This window comes from Phyllostomus discolor, chromosome 5, assembly GCF_004126475.2.
Source record: "Phyllostomus discolor isolate MPI-MPIP mPhyDis1 chromosome 5, mPhyDis1.pri.v3, whole genome shotgun sequence".
Classification (NCBI taxonomy): domain Eukaryota; kingdom Metazoa; phylum Chordata; class Mammalia; order Chiroptera; family Phyllostomidae; genus Phyllostomus; species Phyllostomus discolor.
This window is the reverse complement of record NC_040907.2, coordinates 57,459,401-57,479,952: the sequence shown is the minus strand read 5'-3', so window position 1 is coordinate 57,479,952 and position 20,552 is coordinate 57,459,401. Positions and strand designations below refer to the sequence as shown.

The 20,552-nt window shown below is 34.7% G+C and overlaps 1 protein-coding gene across 1 annotated transcript in view; it reads left to right on the top strand.

Moving 5' to 3' along the window:
- Positions 1-20,552, top strand: part of PIGK (phosphatidylinositol glycan anchor biosynthesis class K) — a 103,335-nt gene that overhangs the window by 61,925 nt on the left and 20,858 nt on the right. Inside the window, 1 exon segment of the mRNA XM_028512916.2 lies at positions 393-480. Within this exon segment, the coding sequence (XP_028368717.1) occupies positions 393-480 (88 nt within the window).

Here is a 20,552-nt window from a genome sequence, read left to right as displayed (position 1 = left end):
GGTACCTAGAGAAGGAGGAGCTAGTGATGAGGCTGGAACATGGTTAGAACACAGATTTTGAAGACCTTTACTATGATAAAAACACACCATATGAAAAGAGAGTTCTTAGACATTTTTAAATCTTTGAGTGAAAGATAAGGACCTGAGAATATTTGGTAATGTTAGTTAATCTTATTTACATGGTTATTAAGTGCAATCTGAATGCATTTATAACTATATCCTTTGAAAATTCCCATTAGGTGCTTCTTCATAGATTATAAATAAATACTGATTATTTCAGAAACATCAAGTATATATTTTAATATCTTTTGTATCTGCCATATTTAAATATTTGCCATATTTAAAATAGTACTTACCCAAATGCTTTGTGTTTTTTAATCCCTTTTCTCCAGCTCTAAGGAAGACTGGATGGATGATGAGAAACTAATGGAACCCCTGAAATATGCTGAACAACTTCCTGTAGCTCAGATAATACACCAGGTTTGCTTTCCAGTTTATTCTTTTGAAAGAAACAAGATTTTTAATCCCTGAAAAATAATTGCTTTTGTTAGGTTTTTCAGAATCATTGTGCTGTAGCTGAAAGGCATTCTAGGCCATCTATCCCTGTTGAGACTCCACCTATTACATTTGAAGTCTCATTCAAGCACAGTATTAAAAGGCTACTTGCTGTGTATCAGTAGGATTTTTACTTATATAAAACACGGGGTAAAGTCAGAATGATCTTTTGTGCATTACTTAATAACAAGACTTAATTTCAGAAAACTTTCATTTAAACCATTTTATATAATACTCGTTACTGACAAGAAAAAAGAGCTGAAAAATATAATTTGGAGTGATTTTTTGACTAGCTAAAATGAGAAAACAGTATTTCCCTACTTCTTCCACCCTACCCCATTATCATCTCTTGTGAAGTGTAATTTTGAATGTCACGTGGGCAGTTTTTTCATTTCCAATTATAATGACTCTACGTCCCTTCTACATAACTGTAATCTTAGAGAGAAGGCTGTGTGGTGAGTATTTAAACATATTTTGTACTGTGACTTTGACAGGACATAAAGTCTGCCCTGCTGGGCTAGAATCTAGAATTTTAAATGGGTTGTTGACAAGAGTCTGGCCTTTAGACATATCGGAATTTTCAGAATCTATAGATTATAGGAAATATTAAAAGTCCTTGGAGGTCAGAATTTTTCAGAATTTTAATGAAAGTTATTATTCTGAGTCTTTCTATATATCTTTGTTAATCACAAGAATTTTTATGACAGTGGCCAGAGGGGAGAGAAGAGGGAATTTCAGGGGGGAATGGGTAGGGATTACAGGAACAAATTTGGAGGACACATGGACAAAAACTAGGAGTGGGGGGTAATGGGGGGAAGGGGGGAGGGTTGGGTGGAGGGGCTGGAAAGGGAGTAGGGGGGAGAAAACTGTACTTGAACAATGATTGAAATAAAAAAAAAAAAGAATTTTTATTTAGCTGATGTGAGTAGAGTAGATGTGCCTGTTTGAACTTTCTGAAACACACAGGCTTTTACTTTAAAATGTTGGCCATGTTGATCTTTACAGTGATGTTAAAATTCAATTTTGAAATTCTGTGAGAAATTACAAAAAAAAATGGTCAGAAATTTGCCTCTTTGGGAAAAGCTTGTCTGTACCTGTTGATCTGGTCCCACTTACATGTCAGGAATTCCCTAGTGTTGTCAGAGCCTAAGTGACCTAACAGCCTGCAAATGTCACATTTTAAATTCTGCCTTCATGCCTGACTCTCGGCATTAATGAATTAAATAGCAGGGCAGGCAGCAGTCAATATGTTCTTTAACAGTAAGAGTGAGCAATGAAACAGTTTGTGGTTTGTTCAGAATAGGTAATAGATTCTGCCCAGAACAGTTCACCTAGAATTAAAATCTGAAACAGAAACAAGAATTAACCTTTAAGATGGTTGACCAGAGGAAATGTCATTCATATTTTTGTAGCAAGAATGATCCAATATATTTGGATTATGTAACAATCGCATTTTGCTATTATACACCATATGGAATTCAAAGATGAAAATTTTGACCCCTTGTAAAAATTTTATTATATTTTTGGCAGCATAAAAAGCTGTATTAATTAAGCACTAAAATTATGACATGGTAATTATCATTCTGTAGTACTTGAATTTATAAAATTTTAATTTTTTAAGAAAGTTATGTGATACAGATCAGTTTCTTTTATTTTTATTGAATAATAATTCTGTTCTCAAGTGGTAACAGGAAAGGTCATTGTTAACCCAACTTATCTATCCCTCTTGTTGCTGCCGGTCATTGACAGCAGCGCAACTCCGGGACCGTTGCAAGTGCTGTCTGTCCGAGGGCCTTTAAGAAACATGGGTTATGTTGCTGGAAATTCATTTATAAGTGGGTTATTTGACCGCAGTTTTTTCCCGTGAATGCTGTGATAATTAGGTTCAGCTAATCCACAACAAACCTTTTAATTTGTGATATATCTAAATTATAGTATTATTATAGTATATATGTAAGCTCTACCTGTAATTACTTTTATACTCTAAGTAACTGTTTTTCCTCTAATCTTGACACATGCTTTATCTGTGCCTATTTTGGAGCATGTATCATTTCTGTTTGAAATGATGTTATTTATTTATGTCTTTATATCTCCTATTTGATTGTCTTTCTGGGCATTCTTGTTTTCTTGATATCCTTTCAGCACCTTGCCTTGTATGCGTGTATCTGAATGGCTGGATGTGTGTTTTAATGGTACACTGAGAGTCAAGAGCACTTTCTGGAGCTGTCCCAGATACAGAAGTGAGGCCTTCTCTGGTCACAGTTTAGAAGCTGCAGGAAAGGAGGAGCAAGGAACAGGAGCTGTAACACGAGGAGCAACTGGAGAGCAGGAGAGAGAGGAAGGGGTCTCAGTCAGTTGAGTCACTTCTTGTGTATGTCATTCAAACCTCATTTTATTATCAGGAGGTAGACAAGATTCTTTTCATTGCTTTTTTTTTTTACACTGCCAAATTATTGCCATTTTTTAGGTATCCTAGAAATATGATTTTACATCTAGGAAACCTATGAGACTCAAGTTATAAATAATAGAATTAATAAGAGAATCTGTGAGATAGCCATACATAAGTAAAATTGATAGCTTTTCTGTATTGTAATAAGCATACAGAATGGAAAATTAGAAAAAATTTTCCTCACACAATGAAGAGAACTATAAAATACTTAGAAGTAAATTTGACAAGTATACCATAGGACTTATGTAAGAGGGGGACGCAAAGGAACCCTGGAATTATCTTCTGGAGGGTGGGCCCCTTGTAGTACAGGCTTCCTCTGCTAGGTGGGTATTCTAGGAACCCATCTGTATTAGCTGGTGTTGTTGTGAGAGGCTGTGTTTGGCTTAAGTGACTTTTTTTTTTGAAGACTCTTTCAAGGCATTTGCCCATTTCATGTCAGGTAATTTATAGTGCACCTGCCCACACCTTGCTAAGTGTTTAGTGGTTTTTGATCAAAAACAACATGGCCCCCGTGCCACCCTTCCTATTTACCTGATCTCACCTCAGCAACTTTTTTTTATTTCCCTGGATGAAAAAAGTCCTCAAAGGCAAACATTTTGCCCATGTGGAAAAGGTGAAACAAAAAACAAAAAAAGGCAGAAGCACTAAACTAAAAGACATCAAAATTGAGTTCAGAAACTGTTTTGAGCAGTGGGGGAAAAAGTCTCAATAGGTGAATTACATCAAATGGAGAGTACTTTGAGGGTGACTGAAGTTTAAACATGTAAGAATAAATACAGAATTTTTTATAAATAATTGGATTCCCCCTTTGTATGGTAACCATGGAAACATGCCATCTTTCATAAACAGAAAGATATACCAAATTATTTGATGGTATGGGGAACTTAATATGATAAAAATATGATTTTCCCAAATTAGCAATTCTAATTAGAATAGAAGCAATGTTTTTTTTAATGTTAGGGGAAAAAATGACCACATAGTTTATGTGGAAGAACTAATATCCAATAATAGCCAAAGAAAGAATATAAAAGAGAGATGTACCTGCCTTACCAGATGTCAGAACACAAACACTATAAGGTAACACAGTGGAGAAGAGGCTTTCAAATTTTCTCTGTTGTAATTCACTGTAAGTACATTTTACACACACAACAACACTTGATACATATATTTGTATGTATTTAAAAATAGGAATGTTTTGTGAAATATATACCCTCATTACATATGATGTACACTATTATTTTTCTGTTTTCTATTTTTAAAAATACCAAATAAAGTCTACAAAATTGATTTCAAAAAGCAACAAATAATCCTTATACGTGGCTTACAGGACACTAGAATAGAGAATCTAGAGGACAAAAGTCATTATATTTGATCATTTAAAGTATGATTAAGATGGTATTTCAGTAGGAAAAGGGTTAAACCCAATTTGTACTATATATGAAGTAAATTTTGTATAAAGACTATAAAGTATAAATTTTAGAAGAAAATTTAGGTAACTGCATTTATAATCTGCAAGTACAGAAGACCTTAATGAACACAAAAAATGTAGTATTTTTTCTGACATAAGGTACAACATTAGAATTAAGACAAAATGTTTACAAAGAAGACAACAATAAATTGATGGCAATGTAAAATATATAGAGAACCCCTAGAAGTTTATAAAGGCCAACAAAACAATTTAATATAAATAAAAGATGAAAAAAGCAGTTTAGAAAAAACAAACTAAATGGCCAGTGAATGAAAGAAAAGAGCCACAATCTCAGTAAGGAAGTGGACATTACAAATTCAGTGATGTTATTTTATGTCCATTGAATTGGCAAAAGGTAAAATTATGCTGTGTAAAACAGTTTGACATTTCCTCAAAAGGTACAACCTAGTTTCCATATGACCCAATGATTCCAATTAGATATATAAAAGACATGCATCCACACAGAAACCTGTACATGAATGATCATAGCAACATTATTCATAATAGCCAAAAGTTGGAAATAACCCAGAAGTCTCTCAACTAATGAATGGATAGATAAAATAAAGTATATCCATATAGTGGACTCTTATTTGGTAATAAAAAGAAATGGAGTGCTGATACTTGCTACAACATGGATGAATCCTGAAAACAGTATGTTAAAGAAGCCAGTCACAAAAGACCACATATCATATGGTTCCAGTTATATGAAATGTCCAAAGTAGACAAAACTGTAGAGACAAAAATAGATTAGTGGCTGCCTGGAACTTAGATGAAGGGGGGAATGCAACTGACTTCTAAGTGGGCCCAGGGCGTCTATCTTTTGGAGTGATGAAAATGTTCTAAAACTGGACAATGGTGATCATTGCATAGCTCTCAGAATATATTCCAACCATTCAATTATACATTTAAAGGGTGAGTTTTATGGTATATGAATTATTGATATATCTCCATAAAGATTTTTTTTTAAAGTTAAAATCATCCATTTCTGGCAGAGATGCTAGGACGAAGGTACTTGTGTACCTGATTGGTAGATACCTGAATTACTTTTACTGTGTTAGAAGCCATCTTGCAACATCTCTTCATTATTTAATATATACACATCCTTCAAGCCAGTGGTCCCATTTATGAGTATCTAGCATGTACTACTAATATATAAATAAAAGAATTACTACATGAGAGTCTTAGTACAATGATATTTATACTAGCCTTACTTGTGGCTACAACAAATTGGAAACAATGTGAATGCCCCTCAGCATAGTTGATATAGGTGTATATGATTTTCAGAAGCTACAATTCAGTAAAGCAAATGTTTTTTCTATAATTTCTTGTAATTGGACTTGTTTTCTTATCAACCAACATCTTTCTCCTCCTCCTGTTTTTGCCTAGTGGTAGGAAATGTAATCAAGTCACTTACACATAGGATTTTCTCCCTCTTCCATTCCTTCTTGGGATTGTGGAATTGCTGCTGCTTAGGTAGTTGAAACAGCCTCATGGCATTGAGGAATTCAGTGTGTTTCTGTACTCAGATGTACTGTTATATTTATGGTTTTGGATCAGCAGCTGTGTCTTCTGTTAATCACTGAGATAACTGTTGTGCAGAGCACCACTGTTAACAATCTCTCCATACAGTTGCATTGCGCTAAAAATGTTAGAGGAAGAGAACAGAGTAGGAAATGGGAAAGAGCAGTTCCTTATTTGTTGTCATTCCCTTCGCTATTTCCCCCCCACTTCTTTCTTTTCTTTTTGTCCCATTCCTCCATATTTCCTTTGCCTTCATTTCTGTAAGCTGAAGTTATGTGAATTCTTCCCAGATGTTGGTGAACTTAGTATTTTCATTGGAAAGTGAATTAAATGTAGTATCTGCTGCATACTAGATAAGTATGATGATCATGGATTGTTGAATTAGGGCTCTTTGACATGCTAAGAAGCAACAGTTAAGACATGTCTAAAAGTTACAGAAAAGCTTGATGAAGGTAATTGGTTGACAAACCTATTTATGATACTCAGGTTCCTTCATAGCCACAATGCTAATATTTATTAAACATTTATAAGTAGGTATGCAAATTGTAAGTACTGGTCTTACAATGAAATAAAGTCCAAATCATAAGAAAGCATAATATGCAATTACTAATGCAAGGGACATTACTAAATATGAAAGTACAGCTAATCCTTTTTAAAGATTTATGAAGTTTGTTAGGACTTAGAATGTTATGAAGAAATAAAAAATACATCCAAAAAAGTAGTTTGGTTAACCTAGCATGTTTATGTTGATAATTTCTCCCTAAAGGTGATTATTTTTTCTCTTAATTTGTTTACTAGGAAGGCAGGTACAGAATTGTCTCATGAGACATATATGGAGAGAAGTTAATTTTTCCCTATAAGTCATTTTATGTTTATGTCACAGATGTTAATTTTAAAATTAAAGCTTTTTAAAAATAGCTTAAATTTAGGATTAATATTTGAAATAGGTGAGTAAACTCTGGTACTTTTATAGAACCTTGGTACATTTTCTATGTATAAAAAATTACATGTGCATGGGTCTGATAATTTTTTAAGACTTACATTAATTTCACTTTTATTTATAAACAAAAAATTGATTAGGACCATGTAGAATTTATTGAATTATAAAATAATGACAACTAGTGAATTAAAAAAAAGAGTCAGAAACAAGTTTTTTAAAAAGAGGAATTTGCATGTAGTTTGGAATATATATTAGTAGTCTCAAGTACAGATATATCTTAAACTTCCTTTCAAGTGAAATATTTTAGAAGTGTACTTAAAAATGAAAAGGTTAATAATTAATGAATATGTATAATTAAGCTGTTATTCGTGTTTTAGTCTCATCTAGTTAGGAATGTGTTTTTCTTTTGTAAATTTGTGTCAAGAATCAATTTTAGTTAGCCCTGGCAAATATTAAAATATTTTGGCCAGTACTATTTAGGTATATAAAGTGGCACTGATAAAAAATGTAGGTAAGTCTTAAGTGCAGAACAGATTGACCAGAACAGGTAGACTAAATCACTTAACTAGCCTAGAAATTCCATTATGTGTATGGATTATATCAGTTATAAAGATCACATCACAGATCAGTGGGATATTAAAGGATTATTTAATAAATTATGTTGGAGAGATTGATTAAGTATTTGGGGGTAAAAGATTAGATTCTTGCTTTATAACATGGAAAATGTGAATTCTAAATGATTATAGATCAATGCTAAAAATGGAAAATACCAAAACAATTAGAAAACTATATTGGTAAATATTTATGTGTAAGGACACTTTCTTTTTTTTTTAAGATTTTATTTACTTATTTTTAGAGAGGGAAAGGAGGGAGATAGAGAGAGAGAGAGAGAAACATCAATGTGCGGTTGCTGGGGGTCATGGCCTGTAACCCAGGCATGTACCCTGGCTGGGAATCGAACCTGCAACACTTTGGTTTGCAGCCCGTGCTCAAACCACTGAGCCACGCCAGCCAGGGCATGTAAGGACTTTCTAAGCATGAAAATAATAGCAGAAACTACAAAGGAAAATTGATATATTTGACTTTATAAAAATGTAAAACTGTGCATCACAATGATAAGATATATCAAAGTGGAATAATATTTTCCTCACATAATTAACATCTTTATATATAAAGAGAGTTCACAAAGGGATAAGGATAAAATCTAACATTCCAATGGAAAGGAACAAAGAACTTACACAGACATGCCCTAAAAGTTAAAATAGCCCTGACTGATGTGGCTCAGCGTGTTGGACATCATCCCACAAACTGAAAGGTTGCTGGTTTGATTTCTGATCAGGGCACATCCTGGTTGGGGGCATGCAAAAGGCAACCAATCAATGTTTCTCACCCTCTCTTTCTTTTTCCTGTTCCCTCTCTCTAAAAATAAATAAAATCTTTTTAAAAAGTTTAAATAAACATGGATAATAAACTGATTAAAACGTGAATAATTCATTAGAAATCTTAAAAATTGCTCATTTTAGTCATAAAGTACCATTTGAAATTTAAAAAAATCTCTTAGATTAGCAAATATATGAAAAGTAACAGTACTTGGTAATGACAAAGCATGCACTATCGAAGAGGAGTGTACATTGTGCAAATTGAGGACAATATGCTAAGGATTTATACCAATTTATGAAAATAGGTTAATGAGCTATTTAACATGGCTGACTGAATATACATGTTTACTCTCCTTTCTGAAAAAAGCCACTAAAATAACAGTAAAGACATATAAATGTATAAACCCCAAAAGACAGAAAATGTAAGAATAGAATAATAGGTGGGAGACAACAAAAATGAGAAGGAAAGTAGTTGAACAAATGGTAATCATCTTAGGAGAGTGGAAGAGCTGAACCCAAACCTCCATCATGAAGGAGCCCTGTTAGAACAAGCCAGTTCTAGTGTTGCAGGTTCGATTCCCAGCCAGGGTACATGCCTGGGTTGCAGGCCATGACCCCCAGCAACCACACACTGATGTCTGTCTGTCTGTCTGTCTGTCTCTCTCTCCCCCCCTCCCTCCCTTCCCTTTCTAAAAATAAATAAATAAAATCTTTAAAAAAAAAAAGACTTCTCAGTGTAAAGGACAAGAACAGAGATTTAAAAAAATAATTAAAAAAAAAAAAGAACAAGCCAGTTTTCCTGCAGAATCCTGGAAAAGCAGGCACCTGGCATCTCAAAGTTTGTGTACAAAGAGGTACTCCCAGTGTCTCCCTCCTGTTTGGTTCTTAGACCACTAGTATCCAGGCTTATGTGCTACCAGGCAGACAGTTGGACACTTCCTTCCTGACAATACTAGCCTAATAGAAAAATAGTGCACATTTTGATATTTGCACAACCCTAGTTTAATAGCCAAGTCTCAGTCTGTTCACCCCACTGGGAATCCTAGTAGTTGATAAGTTCTGCTAAGATGGATAAGAATCTTCTGATTCATGTCTTATTTCCTGAAGATACAACCAAGGATCATCAGACTTTTAGGGAATGTCTTCATTATGAAAGACAAAGATCAAAATAAGCAAATGGAAATTTACAAATTAGCAAATACAGATAATGCTAGGAACAGAAGAAACCATCATCATTACCATTACCACCACTAGCACCATTACCACCTCAAAAAGAAATGAGAAAATATTTTATTTATGAAACAAGATACTGTACAAAAAAGGAATATTCAGAAAACAAGGAAGAGCTCTTGGAAATTAAAGCTAGGAAAGTAGAAATAAAAATTTCAACAGAAAGTTTTAAAGGCAAAGTTGAGAACGTTTCTCAAAAGGGACTTATGTAAGAAAAAGAAGATAAAAAATATGAACAGTAAAATGACAACAAACTCACAACTATCAACAACCAGATCTAAGAAAAACCAAAAGCAGTGCCCTGGCTGGAGTGGCTCAGTGGATTGAGTGTGGGCCTATGAACCAAAGGGTTGCTGGTTCGATTCCCAGTTAGGGCACATGCCTGGGTTGCGGGCCAGTTCCCAGTGTGGGGTGCTTAAGAGGCAATGACATTGATGTTAATGACATTGATGTTCTCTCCCTCACTATCCCTCTTTCTAAAAATAAATAAAAATAAAACCTTAAAAAACCACAAACGAACTAAGCAAACAACTAGAACAGGAACAGAATCACAGAAATGGAGATCACTTGGAGGGTTATCAGTGGGGAGGCAGAGGGGAGGAATGGAGGAAAGGTACAGGGAATAAGTAACATGAATGGTAAGTACAAAATAGACATGGAGAGGTTAGGAATAGTGTGGGAAATGGAGAAGCCAAAGAACTTACATGTATGACCTGTGGACATGAACTAAGGGAGGGGAATGCAGCTGTGAGGGGAGGTGTGAGGTGGAGGGGAATAAAGGGGAGAAAAATGGGACAACTGTAGTAGCATAATCAATAAAATATATATATTTTAAAGGTGGGACAAAAAGAAGGAAAATTGAAGGAATAACTGCTGCTAGAGTCTCTCATAATTCTAGAGTCACATTTTTTGAGCAGAGACACTGACAGTTTTTTGTTCTGAATTATCTTTTCCATGATGTTCTTATACTGAACAGTCTTAGAGGATCGAAATAGTGACTCCCTTAGGAGCCAAGGGCAGATTTGCTTGCTGTCTAGTGTAATAAAGGTAATGTATTTCTCCAAGGCAAACATTGGACAGATATTTTGCATCCTCGTGAAAGATTTTGGATTTCCTAATCTGGGAGTTCCTTGTCTGTTACATAAACAGGTGCATAGCATCTGTTTAGGCCTGCCACTGTATCATCCCTGTGGGACTTGGGGGGCAAGGAGAACTGGCACCAACATGAAGCTCAGGCTGCCATGAGTAACAGTTCCTTGTCTCTGGCCCAGGAATCTCATGTTTTCTGCTAGTCAATATCAAACGGTTCCAGGCCAGCTTGTTACCTGGAAGCAGGGTAACATTTCAGACCCTTTACAGTTTTAGACAATAATTGATGAGGTCCAACATCTGACTAATAATAAGTACTGAAAAATGGGACAAAAAAATGGAGGAGGGTATATTAAATAATATGGTAAAAATTTTCCAAAACCCACTGGTTGGTTTACTAAGTGCTCAATACTTTGAAACAAATAGACTCCATGCTGAGGAATGTGATTTTGAAATTTTAGAGCAGTAAGAAATGCAAAGACCCTAAAACATCCCAGAGTGGGGGGGAAAAAAAGGCCACAATCAAAAAAACAAGAATTGTGCAACAAAACTACAGTAATCAAAACTATATGGTATTGGTAGAAAAATAGTCACATAGACTTATGGGACAGAACTGAGAGCCCAGAAACAAACCCACATGTATGTGGGTAACTAATTTTTGATAAAGGAGCCAAAAACACAGTGGAGAAAAAAAAGATCTTTTCCATAAATGGTGCTGGGAAAATTGGAAAGCCACACATAAAAGAATAAAACTAAACTGCTATTTAACACCATACACAAAAATTAACTCAAAGTGGAGCAAAGATGTAAATATAAGACCTGAAACAATTAAATACACAGAAGAAAACATAGGTCTAAACTTAGGGACCTTGATCTCTAAGAGGACTTTATCAATTTGACCCCATAGGCAAGGGGAGTAAAACCAAAAATAAATGAATGGGACTATATCAAACTTCAAAGCTCCTGCGCAGCAAAAAAAACCATCAACAGAACAAAAAGACAACTAAGCAAATGGGAGAAGGTACTTGCATATAATATTTCTGATAAGGGGCTATATACAGTATACATAAAGAACTTTTATAACTCAACAGCAACAAAAAAATCCAGTGTAAAAATGGGCAGAGGACTTGAATACTTTCCCAAGAAGACATAAAAATGGCCAACAGATTTATGAAAAGATGCTCAACTTATCTAGCTATAAGGAAAAAGTAAATAAAAACTACGAGATACCACCTCACACCTGTTAGAGTGGCTGTTATCAACAAGACAAATAATAACAAGTGTTGGAGAGGTCGTAGAGAAAAAGGAACCCCCATTCACTGCTGCTGGGAATGTAAACTGGTACAGCTACTCTGGAAACAGTATGGAGCGTCCTCAAAAAATTAAGAATAGAGTTACCACATGGCTCAGCAATCCCTCTTCTGGGTATCTACCTGAAAAATTTTAAAACATATACTTGTAAAGATATATGTGCCCCTACGTTCATTGCAGCATTATTCATGGTAGCCAGGACATGGAAACAAACAAAACATCGTTCTATGGATGATTGGATAAAGAAGATATGATACATACATACAATAGAACACTAGTCAGCCATAAGAAAAGTTGGCATACTGCCATTGGCAATGACATAGATTGATCTTGAGAGTATATGTATCATGCTGAATGAAATAATTTAGATGGAAAAGGAAAGAATCATATGATTTCATTCATATATTAGATATAAAACAAAGCAACATGAATGAACAAAACAAATAAGCAAAAAACATTTTGTCCCAGACAACAAACACCATGGTGGTGAACAGAGGAAAGGAGGGTGCAGTGAGGTTGCAGAGGGTGAAGGGAATCAAATACATGGTGATGGAAGGAGACCAAACTTTGGGTGAATTGACATGATGCAGTATACACATTATGTAGTAGTAGTGCACAGTTGAAACTTACATAATTTATTAATGAATATCACCCCTATAAGTTTAATAAAAATAAAATATAGAGAACAAGAATGTTATCTATCACACTTCTCAAGAGCAGCACTTAATAAAACAGTGAAGTAGTATCTTAAAAATTATGTGAGAAAATTATTTCCAATTTAGGATTTTATTCACTGCTAAATTATTCTTAAAATATCATGATGCAGGGGAGAGTGAAGTCTCAAGTATTTTTTCCCATTCATCCTTTCTTAAGAAATTTCTGGAGGAATGGTTTATTGAATGAAAAACCCAAAACATGAAAGTGTATCATCCAGGATACATGAGATCCATCAAGGTTAGATGCTAGTGAAGTTCCCAGACTGATGGTGAAGGGAAGTCTTGGGGTGACAGCTGTGTAGCAGCTTAAAGAGTAAAGACTCTAATATCTCAATAAACCTGGGGGGCAAAACCTTTGTATGCTTTAAACAGTTTCATCTTACTATTTGACAGAGGTATACTGTCCACTTTTTTTCACTGTTCTCATCCGTATTCCAGACTTTCTCTGGATCTCCCTATTTTAATTATAAGGCTTCTTGCAAATCTTTAATATTTTATACAATTAGTAGATTGCAACACCTTTTTTAATGCACCCCTGCACATTGTACATAATGATGATACAGTGTAACCTTACTGTTCTCTTTCATTAAGACAAGCTGCTCACAAAATTACTGTTAGAGCTATGTATCCATTAAAAATTTAGTGTGCTAGAGAGGGTCCTGTCGGGCACGGGCTTAAACCATAGAAGGCTATTTTGTAAACTGCTCTGTTATACCTCTTTAATCCTAGAGATCTTTTTTTTTCTCCCATATAACTGTTCCATATAATTTCCTGATATATCCATTTTTTTCCCCTTTGGGGATATTGTTGGCATTTGAGTGGGGCAATTCTTCCGTTATGCAAGAGGGGAAGACTGGTCAGTGTATCAGAGGATGTTTGGTGGCCATGGTCCTTCCGAACACTGGTTGCCAGTGGCCCTCCTCAATCATTGTGATACCACACAGTGCCCTCTCCTTTTCTGAACTCCTCCCCTCCCGTGCAGTACTACCGTGGAAGGCAGCACTACCTTATGTTAAGGACCATTGCAGATAATTGTTTGCAGTGTGTGCCCACAGGGCCTTTTATTTGTATAGTTTAGGCTCTTAATATTATAATTGTGACATTTAAAAATAAGTATACAGATGTTCTTCAACTTACAGTGGTGTTACCTCCTGATAAACCCATTGTAAGTTGAAAATATCATTAAGCTGAAGATACACTTAATACACCTAATCCACCATATACATCATAGCTTAGCCTCACCTACCATAAACGTGCTAAGAATGCTTACATTAGTCTGTGTTTGGGCAAAATCATCTTACTGCTGCTGCCCAGCATCACAAGAGAATATTGTACCACATATCATTAGTCTGGGAAAAGATAAAAATTCAGATTTGAAGTGTGGTTTCTCCTGAATGCTTATCGCTTTTGCCCCATTGTAAAGTGGAAAAAGTATAAGTTATGCTGTCTTAAGCTGGGGACCCTCTGTAACTGAGAATCTGTCCTCATTTCCCTGCATCCTGAGATGTTGTTTTGGACGCTGCAGTTCCAGCTGTGCACGTGGATTTGGGTAATTTTTCATTTCTGTCCTTGTTTACGGTAACTCTGTATATTGTTTCACTGTAGGTATTTTGGCATTTTAAGGTTTTTCTGTTGCAAGTAAGGCCTGCCTCATTATACCTAAAGGTTGACTGAAATGTCTATGAAGTAAAAAATCTGATATCTTTAAAAAAATTTGCCTATTGAATTATTGATATTTGGAAACTCGTCAAAATGTTGCTAAACCCTTTTGATGAGTTTCCAGATATTAATCATATTACTCCCTCCCCAGGGGCTAAGATTGCTTTAAAATGTCATAGAACTTTTCCTAATAGTGGCATCTTTAAAACTGAGGTCTAGTGAAAAATAATATTACTATTCATTTATTTTCAATTTATAAGGCAAGTAATTGAACTACCTAGAGGCCATGTGCTTTTCTTTTAATATCAACTGGGATATAGTTTTAAATTTCTACAAATTAATCTCAGCTATCACATTATAATTTCTACTTGTCATTTCCAAAAGTCTCACTTTTCAAGTAGTAAATGAAACTGGGAGGGTGTTTGAAAATAGCGATCAGTATTTCAGTACTATTTCATCATCACCCTTTGTAAATTGGCAGAGTTTGTCCATCTATGAATTTGTGATGATAGTTTCTGTATTTTAAATTTCTGTATTAGAAATGAAAGTTGTGATCCTTACTAGTCATTAAACAGATACTAGTTTTCACCAAATTTTTAAAGGTTTAGAAGTTGAGTTGATGTTCGTGATGAGGCCATGAGATGGGCATGCTCATAAATTGTGGGTGGGAATGTAAGTTAATGCAACCTTTCTTAAAAGTAATTTGTATTTATTGTAATACTAGTAATTCTTCCTCCAGGACTTTATTCAAAAGAAGGGATTAGATCAGGACAGAAAGATTTACATTTCAAACTGTCATGATAGCATTTCTTGGGAAACAGCATAATGTATACAGTTAATGGAATTGAGTCCAGCCTCTGTCACTTAATGACTGTTTGGCTTTGGGCATGTCTCCTAGTTTTGCTTTCTCAAGTCACGTATGGGAATGCGATGATGACAACAATAACAATAATAACAGCAGCGCAGGCAGCGGCAGCTTCATATGGGTTAAATGTTGCTGGATATATCTCATTAGACCCTCCTCCAGTTTTCCATACCAGGTGTTCCAAATATTTGCTACAGTTTTTATGGCTCTTCTTCACTTCTAGTCCTTTTAATGCTTAGCTGATTACTGAGCCCCCTAAGTCTGGAGAAATTTGAGGTCATTAGACAAAAACCCCTTTAATATACTTTGAATGCACCTTCAAACTTATTTGTATCTTTATGAGTCTTTATATTTCTGTTCATCTCAAAGGAAGAAGGAGGTGAATTGTATCAGATAACCCTGCTTACAGTCAGGAACATCAGTTATGCTTTTTTCTTGTCTTTTACACTCTCTACTACTGACTTAGGGTTTTTAGTCCTTAAAAAAGTCTTCCTCTATTCCATTTTCCCTTTCTCTTCTTCCAGCTTCACTTTTTCCTTTTTTCTCTTATTGATGTTTTAAAAATAAACTAGTTCAGCACCAGAAAAACAAAGAAGCCAATTAAATGAGCAAAGAACTTAGTAGACATTTCTCCAAAAAGGATATACAGATAGCCAATACTCACATGAAGAGATACTCAACATTGCTAATCAATAGGGAGATGCAGATCAGAATCACAGTAAGATACCTCTTCACATCCATTAGGATGGCTGTTACCAAAACAACAACAAAACTGGAAATCCTGAGTGCTGCTGAGTATGTGGAGGAATTGGAACCCTTGTGTATGGGTTCTGCTGATGGAAAATGTAAATTGATACAGCCACTACAGAAAACTGGATGGTAGTTCCTCAAAAAATTACACCTGAATTACTATTGATCTAGCAGTTCCACTTCTGAGTACATACCCAAAAGAATTAAAAACAAGGATTCAGATATGTGTACCCCAGTGTTTACAGCAGCATTATTCACAATAACCAAAAGGTAGAAATAATCCAAATGTCCATGAATGAATAAATGGATAAACAGAATGTTGCATATACAGTCAGTGGAATATTATTCAGCCTTAAAGAGGAAGGACATGTTGATGTGTGCTTGAACTTTAAAGATTGTTATGCTAAGTGAAGTAAGCCAGACACGAAAGTACAAAAAGTGTACGATTCCACCGGGAATAGTCCAGCTCACAGACACAGCAAATGGAATGGTGATTGTCCGGAGCTGAGGGGAGAGGGTCTGGGAGTCCCTGTTTAGTGGGCACAGAGTTTCAGTGTGGGATGAAGAAGAAGTTCTGGAGATGGTGGTGGTGATGGTTGCACAATGGTGTGAATGTACTTAAAGATACTGACTTGTACACAAACATGATTACTATGGTCAATTTTATGTTATATTTATTTTACTACAATAAAAAAAGTAAACTAGCTCTCTTCATCTCTTCCCTCTCCTTTTTTTACCCTGACCTACTTTATTGTAGTTTGTATCCCAGTAACTGCTCTCTGACCTTGCAATGTTTACTAAAATTTCTCAGTTTTCATATCATCCCAATCTTAGACTTCTTTGTGGTATTGCGCTCTGACCTAGGTGTCTTTTTGGTTTGTTTTATTTTTGCTCTTGGACCATCACCATATACTGCTTTTACTCCCATCTCTCTGATTTCTTCCTCTGAGAAACTTTTGCTGATTTCCTCCTAAACCTATCTTTAGGATTCTGTGTTTTTTTTACAAATTCCTGCTGAGCATGCACTTCCTACTGTTGAAACTGCCATAATAGTTTTAAGTTGTCACTTACATGCCAGTGACCCCCAAATATTCTCATCACCTTATTGGGTTGCAGAACAACCTTGAATTGCCTGTAAGACAGCTCTGCCTGGATCTTAAGCACATTGTCTAAAGCAGAATTTAACCCTTTACTAAATGGTTCCTCTATTATTTTTTATATCTTAATGCCACTATATTCTTAGTAATATTGGTTCAGATTCCTGGACTTTTTTTTTCTTTCTCTGTCTCTCCTCTCTCCTTCTTTACTTTTCTCCTTCCTTCCATAACTCCTTCATTCTCTTCATCCCTTCCTCTCCCTCTCCTAATGTTTATATATAATTGGTTTTAATTCCTTTTTATTCTAGTTCTTAAATGTATCTGAAATTCATCTACTCCTTTTTTTATTAGTTGTGTACCTATAAACACCATATTTTACAGTTAATCATAATCTTCATCATAAATAGTACCATTGAAAAAGTTATCACTCATTTTATGCATGGATAAATTGAGGTTTAGAGTAGTTTAAATAACTTGCCTAAGATCTTCTATTTTTAAGTGGCAAAGCCAGAATTTGGATATAGATCTGAGTTCAAAGCCCTTTCTCTAACTACTGTGTTGTGGTTCCCCCTATGAACATTGTAAAGTTTTCATGAAGGAACTAGTACCCAGCAAATTGGATGAATGAGGTGTCAACAGATGTAATGCACATTATGGTTAATTGCAACCATATTTTCGAAGAACTAAATATCAACAGAGCTAGCTCAATATTCAGCACATGAGTATCCATTTATTTAGAATCTGTCCTAAAGAGAGTCAACCTCTTTACAATTCTATTCTTGATTTCCTTCTTTACCCCAGTCATCCTTGGCTCTCCCATGATGGCTTGAGACAAGGTAGAGATCTGAAGGGATATGGGCACAAAAACGGATAGGAGAGGATGCTAAAGGTTAGCTTTGCTTATTTAAAATTTTACCAATAGCTGGTTCATTTGAATCAAGAGTAAAGTTTCTTCTATGTCTGGGGATCTATATTTAGTTCTGATAGTTCAGCAACATTAGGGAATGATAGGCTTTTGTGATCTATTCTGACAATCTAACAGTATCACATGATTTCAGAAATATCTTTTCTGATTTCTATAAAACGGTGATCATAAATACCACATTTGGAATATAACTCATTCACTATTTGCCTGTACTACTTCTTTGTCTGTTCTTCACCATTGAGGGCAGCCGGATGGTGATTTGTAAGAAAAATGAGTGTCAGAGAGCCCTGATCTCTAATTCTTATGAGTGGACCTTGAATACTTGAGAATTAGCTGCACGTGACTAAAGTAAACAGTCAGTAATTAAAAACAACTAGACAAGTGCACATTTCTTTCACAAGTCAAGTGCTTTAGAATTCATCACATTTAGAAAGAAAACATCCCTAATGAATATTAGACATTTGACCCTTTGTGTTGCTGTGAAGATTAAGATCTTGGTTGTAATTAACTTTATTCTCTTTGCATTACAGCTTTAGTTACTAAGACAAAAGGCTTTCAGAAAAGTTTTTGGTACATCATTGAAAACTCATTATAAAATTGTTCTTTTTAAAATATATTTTGTATAAATAGTAAAGACCTATTAATATCATTTTGTAATGTATTTTCATGTTAACAGATATCTTCATGTAATCATCATGGCAGTTCTAAATTGAGTTTTGGTCTTTTAAAATTCATTGTAATTTTGTAAATGTGCCCAGTATAAATGATGTTTTCATTTCCTGTGTTCCATTTTATCAAAATGTATCACATAGCTTCTGGTATATTCTTAGATTTTCTAACTATATTTGTCCTAAGAGTTAAGTGTAGACAATAATATTAGGAGCAGAAGTGTGCTTTGGTGGAGGATTGTTGGTGTTTGAGTAAATGTTGACTTTCTGGGGGTTGAGGCAAACAGTTCTGGAAGTGATGGTCCTTTCTCCAGATCCTGGAAAGGGAAAAGTGATGTGCTCCTTGGCTAGTTTCCTAGCTGGATGTTTCTACCTGCCTTTAAGATAGAGAATCTATAAAAGTAAGGAAAAATTCATTATACAGTGAAGAAAATAGAACCAGACAACCCATCCCTAGTGCATCCTGTGCTTCTAGTAGGAAGGTTTTAATTTATAGTGCAATGCGGTGAGTTACCATTTTAGTTAAAGGAAAAAGGTGAGGAAAATACATTGTAGTTTTTATCAATTGGCTGTCATTGTTATATGCCTATCCTAATAAACTTGACAGCAGTTAAATCCAGGGATTCACCAAAAGCAGTTTTAGAGTACCATGGGAGAAAAAAAAAGAAAATGAATCCCAAGCAGATAGATCCCTTCTCATACAGATCAAGGAACTAGCTGTTTGGGTATAGACGTATTAAAATACGGTACCTTCATCTTCATGCTGTATACTTGGCAGTAGTTACGTGCTGACTAACAATAGATCGAAACAGTGCAACTAAGAGTTATTTAATCTGTCATCTAAATTGAGCTGAAATCACCTTAATGTGCTTCCCAATAAGAGCTGAGATTCTCATTTACTTTAAAACTGACATATGCATGCCAAAAGGCCATATTTTATAATAAAGGAATCTATATCTTTAGTAACAGGGTTTTAACATTCAGAATTAACTTTTATTGTACAGATCATGTTTGGTAGGGAGTTGGTCAAGTATATTTCAAGTATAACTTCTAATGACTTTTACATAAGCACTGATTTCTTTCAAAGATTATTTTTACTTTGATATACATTCAGTTATATTTATCAGCCTCTAATCAAGGAATTTAATTGTTGATTTTGTTTGTGTATCTTTTTAATTTACCAGTTCTATCTCCAAGGTTATTAAAGTATTAATAACCTTTCACAAAGTATTGTGAAAACAGAATAATATCCATGTTACCTAATTTTGATTAAGAGACTTCTAGTTTAAAATGTGTCAATAGACATCTTAACCTTGTGGAATAAACATATTTACTTTTAGGTAGTGTTATTAAATCTGTTAGATTGCTAGAGAGAGATGTAATAAGTATAAATGGAAATGTTAGCACTAATTAACTTATTACCTGCTAAATAGCTCTATTATACCTAAAATTATTAAAATTTACAATACAATAGATTTAACTGACATTTTAACAATTAATATTTAAGAGTTTCAGGCTTTTTTACTTTTTTCTTAGCCCATCTCATTTGGCTGTTTCTGCCAAAAATAAAATAAAATATTCATTGTAATATAATAGACTGTAAACCTTAACCTGCCGTTATTAGCAGGTATAGAAATGGAAAAGGGCCGTTTCGGAGTGCTGTCGCTCATTAAACCACGTAGAGGACCTTTATCCACGGGAAAGATCACTATGAGTATGGGATAAGTAATTATAAGATTTGTTTTCCTGCAAATATGTTAAACATTTTTATAATGACTACCATGACTAAAAGAGACATGTTTGTTTAAAATATTTTGTCAAACTTTAGATAATTTATTTTAAAAGAAGTTTAGTTTGTAATCATTTTAGGTACAAGCAAATGGTGTCTCCCCCCCCCCCCCCAAATTAATTTGACTGAAATTAACTTGTG